At 49.6% G+C, this 14176-nt stretch overlaps 1 protein-coding gene across 2 annotated transcripts in view; it reads left to right on the top strand.

The window, feature by feature from the left end:
- The first annotated feature begins 1371 nt into the window (after positions 1–1371).
- NINJ2 (ninjurin 2) overlaps positions 1372–14176 on the top strand; it is a 72309-nt gene continuing 59504 nt past the window's right edge. Inside the window, exon 1 of one of the 2 annotated variants that reach the window (XM_019961708.2) lies at positions 1372–1771. In XM_019961708.2, the coding sequence (XP_019817267.2) occupies positions 1625–1771 (147 nt within the window). In that variant the 5' untranslated portion in view covers positions 1372–1624. The remainder of the gene's footprint in view (positions 1772–14176) is intronic. The other variant, XM_019961706.2, reaches the window with a different exon arrangement.

The raw sequence follows: 14176 nt of genomic DNA, 5'->3' as shown, positions 1-14176 counted from the left end.
CAAAGCAAATTCTTCACCAGAAGTGGGGATGGGCCTGGCCTTCATCAGAAACTCAGGACCAAGAGCCAGGTGTCTGGTAGGAGGGTTTCCAGAGGGAACCATCTTGGCGGGTGGGGAGAGGGGTGAGGAGACCACTGATCTGAGACTACCCGGAGAGGAGCTCGTGGGAGTCATAGCAAGTCTCAGGTGGTCCAGTCACCACCAGAGTCCAGATGGGGAGAGTGAGCAAGGGAGCCCCTGGGGTCCTTAAGAGCAAAGAGAGAAGGACCAGGAGGTACTCTGGCCACAGACACCAGCCACCAAGGCTGTTCAGCAGGAGCCAGGAGCAGAGTCGGGCTCTGCCTAGCAGCTCCAGCGTAGAAACTAGCAGAGATGGACAGGCCATCACCCCTCTGCCAACAAGCATACAGAAACCACACCCCTCTCCTGTGGGGGACGGGAGTGGAAACTGGAAAGACTGTGCATTCTCTTTTTTAAAACAGTTATTTATGTGGTTGTGCCAGGTCTCAGTTGTGGCAGGCAGACTCAATTGCAGCAGGTGGGATCTAGGTCCCTGACCAGGGATCGAACCTGAGCCCTTTGCATTGGGAACGCGGAGTCTTAGCTAGTGGACCACGAAGGAAGTCCCAAGACTGTGTATTCTATCTCGGCTGGACTGTTTGCTATTTAAATTAAATGCAAATGTGTCTCTTAGATTAGGTGGAAATACAGCCCTCATCCCACAGTCCACCCTCCCTCACAGCACCTGTCCAGCAGGAAGGGGACTTATAAACACATTATATCACTTCATACAAGCAGAGAAATTGCCCTTTTACTGCTGTGTTTGAGGGCAGTGGGAGTACACTTGTGACTCTCCCCTTCTCCCCCAACCATTAAACTGGGTTATACATTTCACAGGGCCTCTCACGCCCACACACGCACAAGCTGGTGTCTAAAACCAGCTTTGGGAACAAACCAGAGGCGTTTCTGGCTCTAAGGTAAACAAGAGGAAGAAAATCTTTCCAAAAAAAGACTCATTCCTGGTAGCTTTATTTTAAAAACAGGGGAAATGCAACTCCTTGCATAAACAGAATTTAAAAGTACAACTTCTTCCTCCTCTCTTTCTAACTAATCAAGGGAGAAAATGACAACCGAACTGTCCATACAAATGTATTGTTCACACACTTAGTAGAGTAAGGCTTATGCTTCGGGCCTATTAGGTAAATGACAATTTTTTTAACTTTTCAGGGCAGAGGAAACTAAGGAAAGCGGAAATCCCTGAGCCTTAATCTTGGAAATAAGCTGGAGGCCCCCCGGCCTGGGTGACTGGGGACCATATTTGGCTCCACCAGCAGGAAGCCAGATGGTGTCTTCAGGCTGTTTCTCAATTTCCGGGATAAACCCACAGGATTTCTCTGCCAGGAGTAACACTTGCTAAAAGCAGGATGAGTGACCTCAGATAGCTCCTCTGGGGCATTGGAGCCACTGGGGTCAACGGTGCTGTCGCCACCGACTCAAAAGGCCACCTGCCAACGTGCCACATGCCACTGCCAGGAGCATAAACACACACACACACGTGTATGCACATGTATACTCCCCAGGGGCCGAGGCCAGCACAGCATCCCACATCAGACGGGTGGACAGCATGTCTGTCCCGCCACTGGGAGGTCTCTCCCACCCAGAGGAAACGGCAGAGACCAGACGGCAGGGCCTGGAGCCCACACAGTCTGACCAGCGCCCGGCGGGTGAGAGCAGCAGGATGGAACCAGAAAGAGGGATCGTCAACCCTCAGGTAAGGCCTCCTGGGACAGAGGGGAGAGGCGCCGGGGGCAGAGGAGGATGCTGAGGAGCAAGGATGAACATTCTGGTACTGGATACTCTCCCCTCGCTCCAGTTTATCCCTTTTCTCCCCATCTCCCTGCCGGACTCTCAGCTTGTTCTGAAATGTGTGAGAAAGGGACTGTTTGAATCCCTCTTGGGCTCCGCTTCCTCGTGTCAGTCAAAGTTAATTATGCTGCTTTTACCAGAAGACAATTGCACATCCCTCCCAGCACTTTTCCCCAAACCCCATAGCTTCTGTGAGGGCTGCGGGCAGTTCCGCTCCAGAGAAGAGGAAAGAGAGGAGTTTGGGTTTAGGGAGGGGGCAGCTGGCCAGCTCTGCATAGCACAGGTTGGAAGAAACTGGAGCCGTTCCCCCATCTCCGGATAAAGCTCTCCAGTGAGGGACAGAGTGTCTTCTTCCAACAGTGCAAGATCAGGAGGAGGTGGATACCTGAGGCCCTTCCTAGGGGGATGGGCGTGGGGGGGGTCAGTAAGTCCAGTCCAGTGCCGCAGGAGGAGGCAGAAGGGATCCCGACGAGGAGGGTCAGGTTGCTAGGACTTGTACTTTCTGACTGTTACTGAGCAGAGTCGGACAATAGAGGTTGGATGAGGACTTTTCAGCGTCCAACAACTGAAGGATGGAGGAGTCTGGAGATCAGGAATTTGTGATCATGGGATCTGTTCTTAGAGCAAAATCTTAAGCAGCACCCCAGTACGTGCTTCACATTGAAGCAGAGCTGTAGTGTATGTTGGGCCAGGTTGGGGGGCTCTGCCTTGGTTCCTCCACTCCTGGGACAAAACCACGGAGGTCCTAGAATTGCCTGGAAAGCTGTGTCCAAACCGCTGATGTGGTAGCATCTCGTCTCTGTGTCTTCTTCCTTGTCATCCATCCAGATGTGGTCCCGTCTCAGGGGTGCTGGTCCCTCCGCCAGTAAGGCTCTTGCCCTCGACTGGTTCCCTGACACATGCAGGTCTCAGCTCAAATGCCACTGTGTTGGGGGGACCTTCCCTCCTCCCTCTCAGGAGGAACCTCCCCTGATTTGTCCTCGCGTGTGCGTGTTTAGACGCTCAGTCCTATCTGACTCTTTGCGATCCCGTGGACTGCGGCCTGGAAGGCTCCTCTGTCCATGGGATTCTCCAGGCAGAATACTGGAGTGGTTGCCATTCCCTTCTCCAGGGGATCTTCTAGACACAGGGATTGAACCCAGGTCTCCTTGCATTGCAGGCAGATTCTTTACCATCTAAGCCACCAGGGAAGCAGTTACACTGCCTGTTTATTGCTTACTCAACCTAATCACTCTCATTAGGATGTGAAGTCCAGGCCAGCAGGACCTCCTGTTTATTCACTGCTGGATCCCTAGTGCCCAGGGCTGTACTGGGTACGCAGCCTGTGCTCAGAAAATACCTGTTAAATAGTCTACGGCCATACAACTCTGAACACGCCCCATCCCATCTGATCTCAGAAGCTAAGCAGGGTTGGGTTTGGTTAGTACTTGGATAGGAGAAAATACCTGTTAAATGAACCATGAGTTAGAGGGGATCAACTTTAAGGTCATAAAAGACTCAGGGCTCCAACCCAGATCTCTGACCCAGGGGTGTGCCCTCTTGTACTTCATCTGGTTCTTGCCTCCACTGGATCCTAAGTAGCTGAGGAAGCAGTACTGCTCATTTTCAGTCTCTGAAGAACGAATTTCTTATGTGCAACTGGGCTAAGCTATCCTAAATTACAGGCTAAGGACTCCGCACTTGGGAGAGAGGGGGATAGGGCTACGGGGGAGGCAGGGTCAGCCAGACCCTGACAAATGTCTCCGCCTCTTGCAGGTGACTGACACAGGGGTGCCCTTCTTTCCCTCTCTTAATACACTCTTTTATTCTGGAATCTTAGTCACACTTCCCTCTGGTCATCTTTGTTTATTTGGTTGGTCAGAAGGCTATCCATTAGTTTCCACAAATTCCTGACTGGCTTCTGGGTCACATTAAGTCTTGGATCTTTTAGGAAGCTGCAGTCATCTGAGGTGGCAGGCAGTGGTTAAGGACAGGTGGGGCCTCTGTCAACTGGTAGCAGGATTCCACCCTCTCCTCCCGTGCGGCTACCGCATGGGATCTAGAGGAGCGATGTGTATAAAGACCACAGCATGTCATGTACTGAGTAAACATTTCTTTCTCTGTCTGAGGATGGTTTTCCGGGGGTAGTTAAGCTCTGTTGACTGTAGATCAGCGTCTTATCCATCCATCCAACTGGTGTCTTCTGATCAATGGCCATATACTGAGCTCCCTGCTTTCAAGGTATGGAAAATTCCTCTTATTTCATGAGGTCAGTATAGTGGATTCAATTTCTCCATGAGCTAAATGTTGCTCCAAGACTAATTCTTAAATGTGTAGATGTGTTATTTATTCCAAGAAGGACAGATAGAATGTGAATGACTTACTGTTTTCCAGCCTGATCCCTCCAGTCCAAATTATGATGACATAGTATTTAAACCAGGGCGACTTTTTTTTTTTTATACCATTTTACTTTTTATTTTTTAAATATTTATTCATGTATTTATTTGGCTGCATTGGGTCTTAGTTGTGGCACGTGGGATCTTTCACTGCAGCACGTGGACTTTAGGAGCTGTGGTGTGTGGTGTTAGTTGCCCCGTGGCATATGGGATCTGAGTTCCCCAGCCAGGTATTGAACCTGAGTGCCCTGCATTCAAGGTGGATTCTTAACCATTGGACCATCAGGGAAGTCCCAGGGAAGCTTTTTCTTCATATTTATTTATTATTTTTTTCTTAATATTTATTTTGGGCTGTGCTGGATGTGGGCTGCACGTTGCTGCGCGTGGGCTTTCCTGAGTTTCGGGGAGCAGGGGCTACTCTCTCGTTGCAGTGCTTGGGCTTCTCGTTGTGGGGGCTTCTCTTGTTGCGGAGCACGGGCTAGAGTGTGCAGGCTCAGTAGTTGTGGCGCATGGGCTGAGCATGTGGAACCTTCCTGGACCAGGGATCAAATCGGTATCCCTTGCGTTAGAAGGCAGATTCTTAACCACTGCACCACAAGGGAAGCCCCAGGGCAACTTCCTTGACCATATAAATATTGCTCTCCCCTTTATAATCCTGACCTTAGAGGCTTCACTTATGTTAAGCACCTAGATTAACCCTTATTGACCAATATCCCATCACCAAAACAAACCAAACCAAAGGAAGGAAAATATTTATTAAGCCTCAACACTCAAATAAAGCACCAAAGAAACCATGATACCTGACTTTGGAAAGCTTATGATTAAGGGAAGGGAATACATACAGTCAACTATAATATAAAGAAACTGTTTAGTTAAAACAGTTGTTTCCCAAAGATGTGGTCCAATTACCACCAGCTGGTAGTAAAAGTATTAGCAACGGAGGACAATTTTCTTTTGTCATGGTTTTCATTATAGTTTTAGTGTGTGTTACAGAATATCTAACTAATCCATCAAACCTGTGATTTCAACATTTTTACTGCTTAAGATGAGGCTAAAGCAAGTGGCATGATACGCTTTAAGGCAGACCTTGCGACTGACGTAGGCACATCCTGAATGTTTCAGTCATCGTCTTAATTGTTGAGAAGTGTGATGGCTCGGGTGATATGAATCAGGGGGTGTGTGACTGTGCGTATTGATGGTTTCTTTTCACTAAAACCTGAAATCTTGAATAAAGTACAGCTGAAGTTTGGGAAATGCTGATCTAAAAATCATGAATTTAAGTGTCTGCAATCAGCAATGCAGGTGCTTTCCAAGGCCAGGACCGTGAGCCTGAGATGGGTGCAGTGGGCCAGCTGTGAGGGAAAGGGTGACCGGGTCCTCAAGGCAGACTGCCACTACCCAGGCATCACAGGAACTGCTCCCTCCCAGGCTCTGGACTTGATTGGTTTTCCATCTGCCCCAGCTCCCAGAGTCTGGATGCGTGAACGGCTGAAGACCAGCCCTTTCTTCCCTTTGAACCAGTGATGCGTCCCCACCCAGAGTGTGGAGACCAAGATGCTCTCCCTTCTCCTTCCCAAACTGAGCTCTTCTCCAGCTTGCACATTCCCCTAAATGGATTCAGTCCTCAGCCCCCTTTTTTCCACGTGTGCTGGAGGTGGAAGGAGACAGGAGGATGATAGGAGACAGTCTCCTAACATGAAAGTTGCTCAGTCGTGTCCGACTCCTTGTGATCCCCATGGACTACACAGTCCATGGAATTCTCCAGGCCACAATACTGGAGTGTGTAGCCTATCCCTTCTCCAGTGGATCTTACCTACCCAGGAATCGAACTGGGGTCTCCTGCATTGCAGGCGGATTCTTTACCAACTTAGCTATCAGGGAAGCCCTCAAGACTGGTACATATCAAATGCAAACTCAGTATAGAAGGAGTGTAGTACAGCAAGAGACAGAATGTAATGGGAGTGGAGGTAAAAGTGACTCATGAACAGGAGGGCTAGAAAGTGCTTGGCAAGTATCTTGCAATCGACATCCAGAAAACAATTTGGTCATACGTATCAAGAGGCTTAAAAATGAGCCAGTAATCCCACTTCTAGAATCAACCTAAGAAAATAACCAGACACATGTTCAGATGTGCAAGGATGTTCACTGAAATATTATTCATATAAAAAAAATGGAGTAACCAACAATGAAGGAATGGTTAAATAAATTTTGAAAGTGAAAAGTCAAAGTGAAAGTTGCTCAGTGTCCAACTCTTTGCAACCCCATGGACTATACAGTCCGTGGACTTCTCCAGGGCAGAATACTGGAGTGGGTAGCCTTTCCCTTCTCCAGGGGATCTTTCCAACCCAGGGATCGAATCCAGGTCACCTGCATTGTGGGCAGATTCTTTACCAGCTGAGCCACAAGGGAAGCCCAAAATAAATTTTGACACTTCTGTTAATAGATATGGATGTTGAGGTTTGACAGAAAACAACAAAATTCTGTAAAACAATTATCCTTCAATTAAAAAATAAATAAATATAAAAAATTATATATCATGGAATTTTTTTTCAGTGTTTGGGAAGAATATTTCAACAAATACCAGCCTGAATGTGACAGGGGTTTGGAGGGGAATGGATACGTGTATATCTATGGCTAAGTCCCTTTTCTGTCCACCTGAAACTATCCCAACATTGTTAATCAGCTATTCTCCAGTATGGGGCTTCTCAGGTGGCACTCAAGTGATAAAGAACGCAGGAGATGCAGGAGACATGGGTTCAGTCCCTGGGTTGGGAAGATCCCCTGGAGGAGGGAATGGCCACCCACTCCAGCATTCTTGCCTGGAGAATCCCATGGACAGAGGAGTCTGGTGGGCTACAGTCCAAAGAGTCGCAAAGAGTCGGAAACAAATAAAGTGACTTAATACGCATGCACTCCAATATAAAATAAAAAGTGTAAAGGAAGAATAGAAAAATGCTAACTATATTTTAAGTCAAAAAATTAATTTATAGAGAATGTTTATACAGAACTACATAAACATTTATCCCAAATGCCTAAAAAAAGAATCATATAGGATAAATACATACAGGAAAACTATTCACAAGAAATATACCAAAATGTTAATACTGGCTACTTCTGGCTTATAAATACTTATTTTCTTCTCTTGCTTTTATTTTTACTTTTTATTTCCTTTACACATTTTCTTCTAACCCATATATTATATTTAGAGTAGGAAAAAAAACCCTGCAAGTTAAAAAAGAAAAATAAGAGAAGTAGCTGTGCCTACATGCAAATGAGATTTGTGAACATGAGCCACAGCAGATACATACATACATGCATATTTATTTCCCATCTCTGACTACCATGGAAATAAACAGCTGACTAATCCATGTTAGTTGGTTTCTCCTTTGAAGTGGTTGTCCCACTTTTTAAAATTTTTACGTAGTATTAATATCTCAACTCTAGCTTTTCACATCTGAGAATGTGCTGAGAACAGACTTCAGAAATGTGAGGTCCAGGGACAGGCCTGCAGGCCACTGAGCTCCTTCAGAGGGACACTGTCAGACATAAACGGGGGGGTGGGGGTGGCTGCACCCTGATGGAGTTACATCTCACGCCTGATGACCCCAGCAACACATCCTGCTATCATCCACAGAAGAAAGCAAAAATCACTGTATTACATAGAGAGATACAGAGGTGATAGCTAGACAGACAGACAGATGACAGAAAGATCTGGGATGCATCCTTGGAGGGGCAGTCACTAGGTGGACTCGGAAGCATGAACAGGACTGAGCAGCAGAGAACATTCTAGCTGTGAGGACAGTGTGAACAAAGGCAGGACATCATGGGGCATCTTTGAGGAAGGACAAGTAGCTCAGTTTGTCTAGACTACATGGTGAATGGAGAAAAGACAGTGAGAAATAAGATTATAAAGGTAGGCTGGAACCAGACCATGATGGACCTTGAAGGCCATGTCACCCTCCTCTGGGGTACACTAACCAATGGCTCTGGTGACGGATGATGTTCTGAGCTCTGCAGAAGCACCTGGGCTTTCAGATGGAGGCCCTGGAGAGGGGCCGGCCAGGATGAAAAACGTGGCCATGCCTCCAAAGATCTAACTTCCTCCCAGAGCCGAGTTTAAAATGGCTACCTGCATTGAAATAGGGCAGACCTAGCAGATCCAACAGAATGAAGGCCTTGTTTATAGAGGAAAAAACTGAGGTCCAGAGACACATGATATTCAGCTGGACCTTAGAATCCTCATGCACACAATCTGTCCACGTCAGCCACCACATTGAGCCAAGTGTCCGATGGACAGCAGACAACACTTCAGTAAATACGGTGTCTGCTGACTAACTACATGCTCAATCTGCAGGCACAGTGAAAGGGTCCTTCAAATACACCAACCAAATAATCCTCCTACCCACCCATCGACCATGACTCCGCCTTTAATGGGGAACAAGCTAAAGCTCAGGGAGGCCAAACACAGCATCAGGGCAGGAGGGTGGCAGGGCCAGGGCTCAAACCCAGGTCTTCTTTCTGCGCTGCTCTGGCTTGGTGGTTTTCAGATGTGGTCCTGGGGCAGCCGCCTCCAGTCACTTGGAAGCTTGTTAGAAATGCAAATTCTCAGTCCCCACTCCAGACCGTCTGGTCAAAGCTATGGTTTTTCCAGTGGTCATGTATGGATGTGAGAGCCGGACCATAGAGAAGGGTGAGCTCCTTCGAACTCTGGTGCTGGAGAAGACTCTTGAGAGTCCCTTGGACTGCAAGGAGATCAAACCAGTCAATCCTAAAGGAAATCAACCCTGAATATACATTGGAAGGACTGATGGTGAAGCTGAAGCTCCAAAACTTTGGCCACCTGATGCGAAGAATTGACTGGAAAAGATCCTGATGTTGTGAAAGAGTGAAGGCAGGAGAAGAGGGCAACAGAGGACAAGATGGTTCGATGGCATCACCAACTTAACAGACATGAGTTTGAGCAAACTCCGGGAGATAGTGGAGGACAGAGGAGCCTGGCGTGCTGCAGTCCAGAGGGTCACAAAGAGTAGGGACAAGACTTAGTGACTGAACATCTCCATATTTACAAGATCAGAAGCCCTGGACATGAGGCCCAGCAATCTGTATCCTAGTACATTCCCTGCTGATTCTGATGGACGTGAAGTTTCAGAGCCACTGCTTACAGACATGGCTGATTGATGTTGGGGCACAGGGGGGTGGGGGGCGTGTGGGGAGATGGCATAGAGGCTCCAAGGCTGGCCTCCTTTCTCCGAGGTACTCCTAGATCCATGAGCCCAGGGGAAGCACTCACACCTGACCTGCAGGGAGCAGCCCGCCCAGGGTCCGGAAAAGATGGGGGCAAGCCCAGGGCCCAGGCTGGAGCGGATGCCAGGGAGGGGGGCTGTCAGTCTCCTTCTGAACCTTCTGAGAGCACAAAGGCCTCAGCCCCCGAGTCTAAACTTCTTGTTTCGAGGCAGACACCACTGCACTGTCACTGCTGCTGCCTGCCTGCCACTCACCTGGGGGATTTACACCCACTCTGATGAGAGACGCATTGGGGTACTGCAGCCCGGGAGAGAGGTGTCAGGCAGGCCCACCCTACCCTGGGAAGACTAAGCATGATGAGGAAACTGTGAAGACGGATGTCTCTCTTCTGTCACCCAGCCCTGCCTCTCACACCAGGAGGGCAACTCCAGGCAAGAGTGGGGACTTCCCCCTGGGCACTCCACACTGCCCTGAGTGGGGGGCTCATGCTTTCTCTTGGGGTGGGGAAAAAAAAGCCCAGGGTCTTGGGGACAGGAGGAGGAAGGGCAGCCAGATGAGGTCATGCAACGTGGAGTGTCTCTGCAGAAGGGCTGCAGTGTCCCGGACAGCCAGCCTCAGAGCTGGGCGCTCGCCAGGCCCCACGCCAGGAAAATGGAAAACCCGTGGGCCTGGCCGAGGTGAACTCCCTGTTTCCACAGCCCCCATCCAGGAACCGGGGGAGTTCCCCGCCCCAGGTGCAGGGTCAGGCTTCGGTCTTTGTTCTGCGTGCTTGCCTGGGCACCAAGTCCAGGGACCCGAAGACTGCCCGGACGCAGGTTCTCAGTCCTCCTCTGCACACAACTAGCTAGTCTCATTCACACAACTGGGAACTTTCTCCTTCAGCTGCAGTTTCCTAGAAATGTGGCCGCCCCGTGTTATGATTCAGACAGGGCTCAGTCCCTAGGGGTGCCAGGGCAGGGCGGGGCTGGCAGCGCTGGACCTTCGGGTCACGCCCTGTCTCTGCCTCTCTGGTTTTCACAGAAATCCACACAATTGAATGCTCATCCACACCCCTTGCTGTGAACGGTTTTCAACAGGGTGAGGGCTGGGAGTGGGGAACAGAGATCTTGCTAAACCCATGATCGCTCTGTTGCCACAACAGTCTCTGTGAACCGGATTCTGGCAGCAGCTCCAGGCAATCACTGGCCAGACAGCCAGTGCCCTCCCAGTCCCATGGGCCTCCAGGGGCTATGGGGCTCAAGGAACAGAAGCTTTGGACTCTGTGAAAGCTGAGCTTTCTCCTCCCCAGAATCTGACAGTTAGGGGACGCAGCTTGAAGAGGAGGCGGGGGTGGGGTGGGGAAGGAGAGCAGAGGGTGGACAAGCTTCAGTTTAATACAGTGTCCACTGGTGTCCCCAGACCCCAGGAGTCCAGGATTGCCTGTGCTGTCCCCACAGGCATTTCACAGTAATAGCAGCCTACAGGAGACCATCCTTGTGAGGGACAGAGGAAAAGAGAGGCCGAGGGATGGAGAGACAGGGCAGAGGGGAGCCCTGTTGCCGCCTTTTCCATCCTCCACAGGAGGGACCTGCAGTATTTTTCCTCCTCCTGTAAGGAGTCAGCACCCTCCCCCGCCACCCCAATGTGACCTACTTATCTACTCCCTTTATAGGGAGGGACCCTGGACAGCATCCCAGTCCAGGGCAGGGCTGTCTGAGTCTCAAAAAGACGAGTTCTCTAATAAGAGAAATCCAGACGCTGTAAGTGGGCTTCCCTGGTGGCTCAGATGGTAACGAATCTGCCTGCAATGTGGGAGACGTGGGTTCGATCCCTGGGTCGGGAAGATCCCCTGGAGAAGGGAATGGCAGTCCACTCCAGTATTCTTACCTGGGAAACACCGTGGATAGAGGAGCCTGGAGGGCTACAGTGCATGGGGTCACAAAAGAGTTGGACACGACTGAACAATGAATACTAGACCTGTAAGGTGGTAGGGAGGTTGGACAAGGCTGGTAAGAAGGAGGATGGAGGCTGGTGGCTCCCAAGGACAGTGCTCATCTGTGGCTGCTGGCCATCAGGCCCAAGTCACAGCCTGACTAAGGGGAAGAGATATGGGGCCCGAAGGAGTGGCCGGGGCAATCGAGGGAGTGCACAGACTCAAGGGAAATCGCACAGAACAGCCAGCTCCTGCAGGTTCTCCAACACACTGCCCCGAGAGCATTGACCTGAGGTATCTCACCTCTGAGCCCGTTTCCTTATCTGCAAAACAGGGATAATAATTTCTACTTCAGACGACGATGAAAAGAGAAATTATGTAGCCCACCCTCAGTTCCTTCCTAAAGAAAACTCGACTAGGTCTCAGAATAACTGCACCCTCAGGATAACAGCGACCCAGCAAGGAATCTGAGGCTCAAAGAAGTTAAATCATTTATGCAAAGTCACACAGCCAGGAGCAGAGCTGAGGTTCACGTTCCTGACTGTCTGCTCCAGACATGTGCTCTCAAATCCCACCCCAACCCCCACCAGAATATCACTGGCCTTAATGAGAAAGGGTTTGGCAAAACCCATGTCCCCACATCTTAAGTAAATTTAGAATGCTGAGTCAGATTGGGGCTGGAGGAATCAAAGACTAATTGGCTTGTATAATGCTGTGGCTTTATCCTCTTGCCTTCTGGAGGCTGTAAGCGGCTATCTGCTCTCAAGCCGCCGGGCCTCCAGCCTGGCCTCCCTCCAGCCCTTTCTTCTCACTGCAGCCACAGAGAACACTGTCCTGCTTCTAGCCGTGGTTCCCGGCTGCCCTCAGGATCTCATCCAGACCCAGTGCGGCCAGGGCCCAATCTATCCTCAGTAGGTCCTAGGCCAGGGGGAGGCAGCCCTATCCTGTTTTTTATCAAATGTACCAAAATATACCCATGCTGCTACAGTTGTGTCCCCGACTCTTTGAGACCCCATAGATGGCAGCCCATGAGGCTCCCCCGTCCCTGGGATTCTCCAGGCAAGAACACTGGAGTGGGGTGCCATTGCCTTCTCCAATGCATGAAACTGAAAAGTGAAAGTGAAGTCGCTCAGTCGTGTCCGATTCTTAGTGACCTCATGGACTGCAGCCTACCAGGCTCCTCTGTCCATGGGATTGTCCAGGCCAGTGTCCTAGAGTGGGGTGCCATCGCCTTCTCCCAAAATATATCTTTGCTGCTGCTGCTGCTGCTGCTGCTAAGTCGCTTCAGTCGTGTCTGACTCTGTGTGACCCCATAGATGGCAGCCCACCAGGCTCCATTCACTAAATACAAATGCTTTCATGTAAAAAAATTTTTTGAAAGGCTTTTTAATCATTTGAACCTTGAAAAATCAATTTAAATACTCAGTTTTCATACACAGGTGCTAATACATTTTTTCAGGCCTCAGATATTTGGGGTATTTGGAAAGTGCATAAGTACTACATGTACATGCCGGTCACCTCTGACTCTGTGACTCCAAGGACTGTAACCCGCCAGGCTCCTCTGTCCATGGGCTTCTCCAGGCAAGAATGCTGGAGTGGGTTGCCATTCCCTTCTCGAGGGGATCTTCCTGACCCAGAGATCGAACCCTCATCTCCTTTGGCTCCTACATTGGCAGGCTAGTATTGTGCACATGGTGCCTAAGGGCTGAAGGAGCCGTCTGTGCAGCGCTGGGGCCACCCCCCACCAGGCCTTTGTAAAGACTGTTTCCTCTGCTTTTGTTTTTCCTTCTATAAATGTAAATGCTCACACCATTGTCCCCTCCCACACTGCTCTGTAGTTTATTTATTTTGATCCAAGTTCACAGATACTTAACCTCTCAGTTTCCTTGTGTGTAAAACAGGAATTATAGTGACAACCACTTCGTGGGGCTTTTAAGAGGACAAGTTCATACATAAAATGAGATTCATGAACCATCACCTGGAAGCATGTTAGAAATCTCAACAAGATCCCCCTGAGATTCAAATGCCATTTCAGTTTGTGGAGCCCTGCGATAAAGCACTGACCACAACGCCTGTTACATGATAAAAACTCAGTGACAACTGTGTTGATCACTATCATCATGACTACTAAAGGTCAAGCTTTTACGGTTGTCTCCAGTTTCCCTGTTTGACTTATTTTTAACTCCCAAACTCTAGTTCAGTGGTTCTCAAATGGAGTTCCTGGGGAACACTGGCCTCCCTGGCTCATCCCAGGTGAACGCAGAGGCTGCCATCAAGAGGTGCTTCCTGCTCTCAGGCAGCTTCCCTCCATCTGCAGGAGACCCAAGGATAGAGGCAGCTGCAGCAGGGCAGCAGCCGGGGTGAAAAGGGCTGCCAAGGTGCTCAAGGAGGCAGCTGATCCAGGCGGGGGCCAGTGGGGGTTGGGGGGAAAGGCAAGGAAAGTTCTATTTAATCTAAGAGCTGAAAGATGAGCTAGTAACCCAGGATTCTCCCCCAAAGTGGCAATGTGGTCAGCACTTAAACAGTGGACTGACTGCTCCCACAGTGTGAGAGGGGCTTTAAAGACTAACTTTGCTCCAAGGAGCAAAGCCCCATCGTGTGTGTGTGTGTGTGTGTGTGTGTGTGTGTGTGTGTACGTGCACACGCGCTCAGTCATGTCCAGCTCTTTTCCAACCCCATGGACTGTAGCCCGTCAGATTCCTCTGTCCATTGGACTTCCCAAGCAAGAATACTGGAGTGCGTTGTCATTTCCTTCTCCAGGGGATCTTCCCAACCCAGA

This window comes from Bos indicus, chromosome 5, assembly GCF_029378745.1.
Source record: "Bos indicus isolate NIAB-ARS_2022 breed Sahiwal x Tharparkar chromosome 5, NIAB-ARS_B.indTharparkar_mat_pri_1.0, whole genome shotgun sequence".
NCBI lineage: Eukaryota > Metazoa > Chordata > Mammalia > Artiodactyla > Bovidae > Bos > Bos indicus.
Note: the sequence above shows the minus strand (reverse complement) of the source record. Positions and strands in the feature narration are given on the sequence as shown.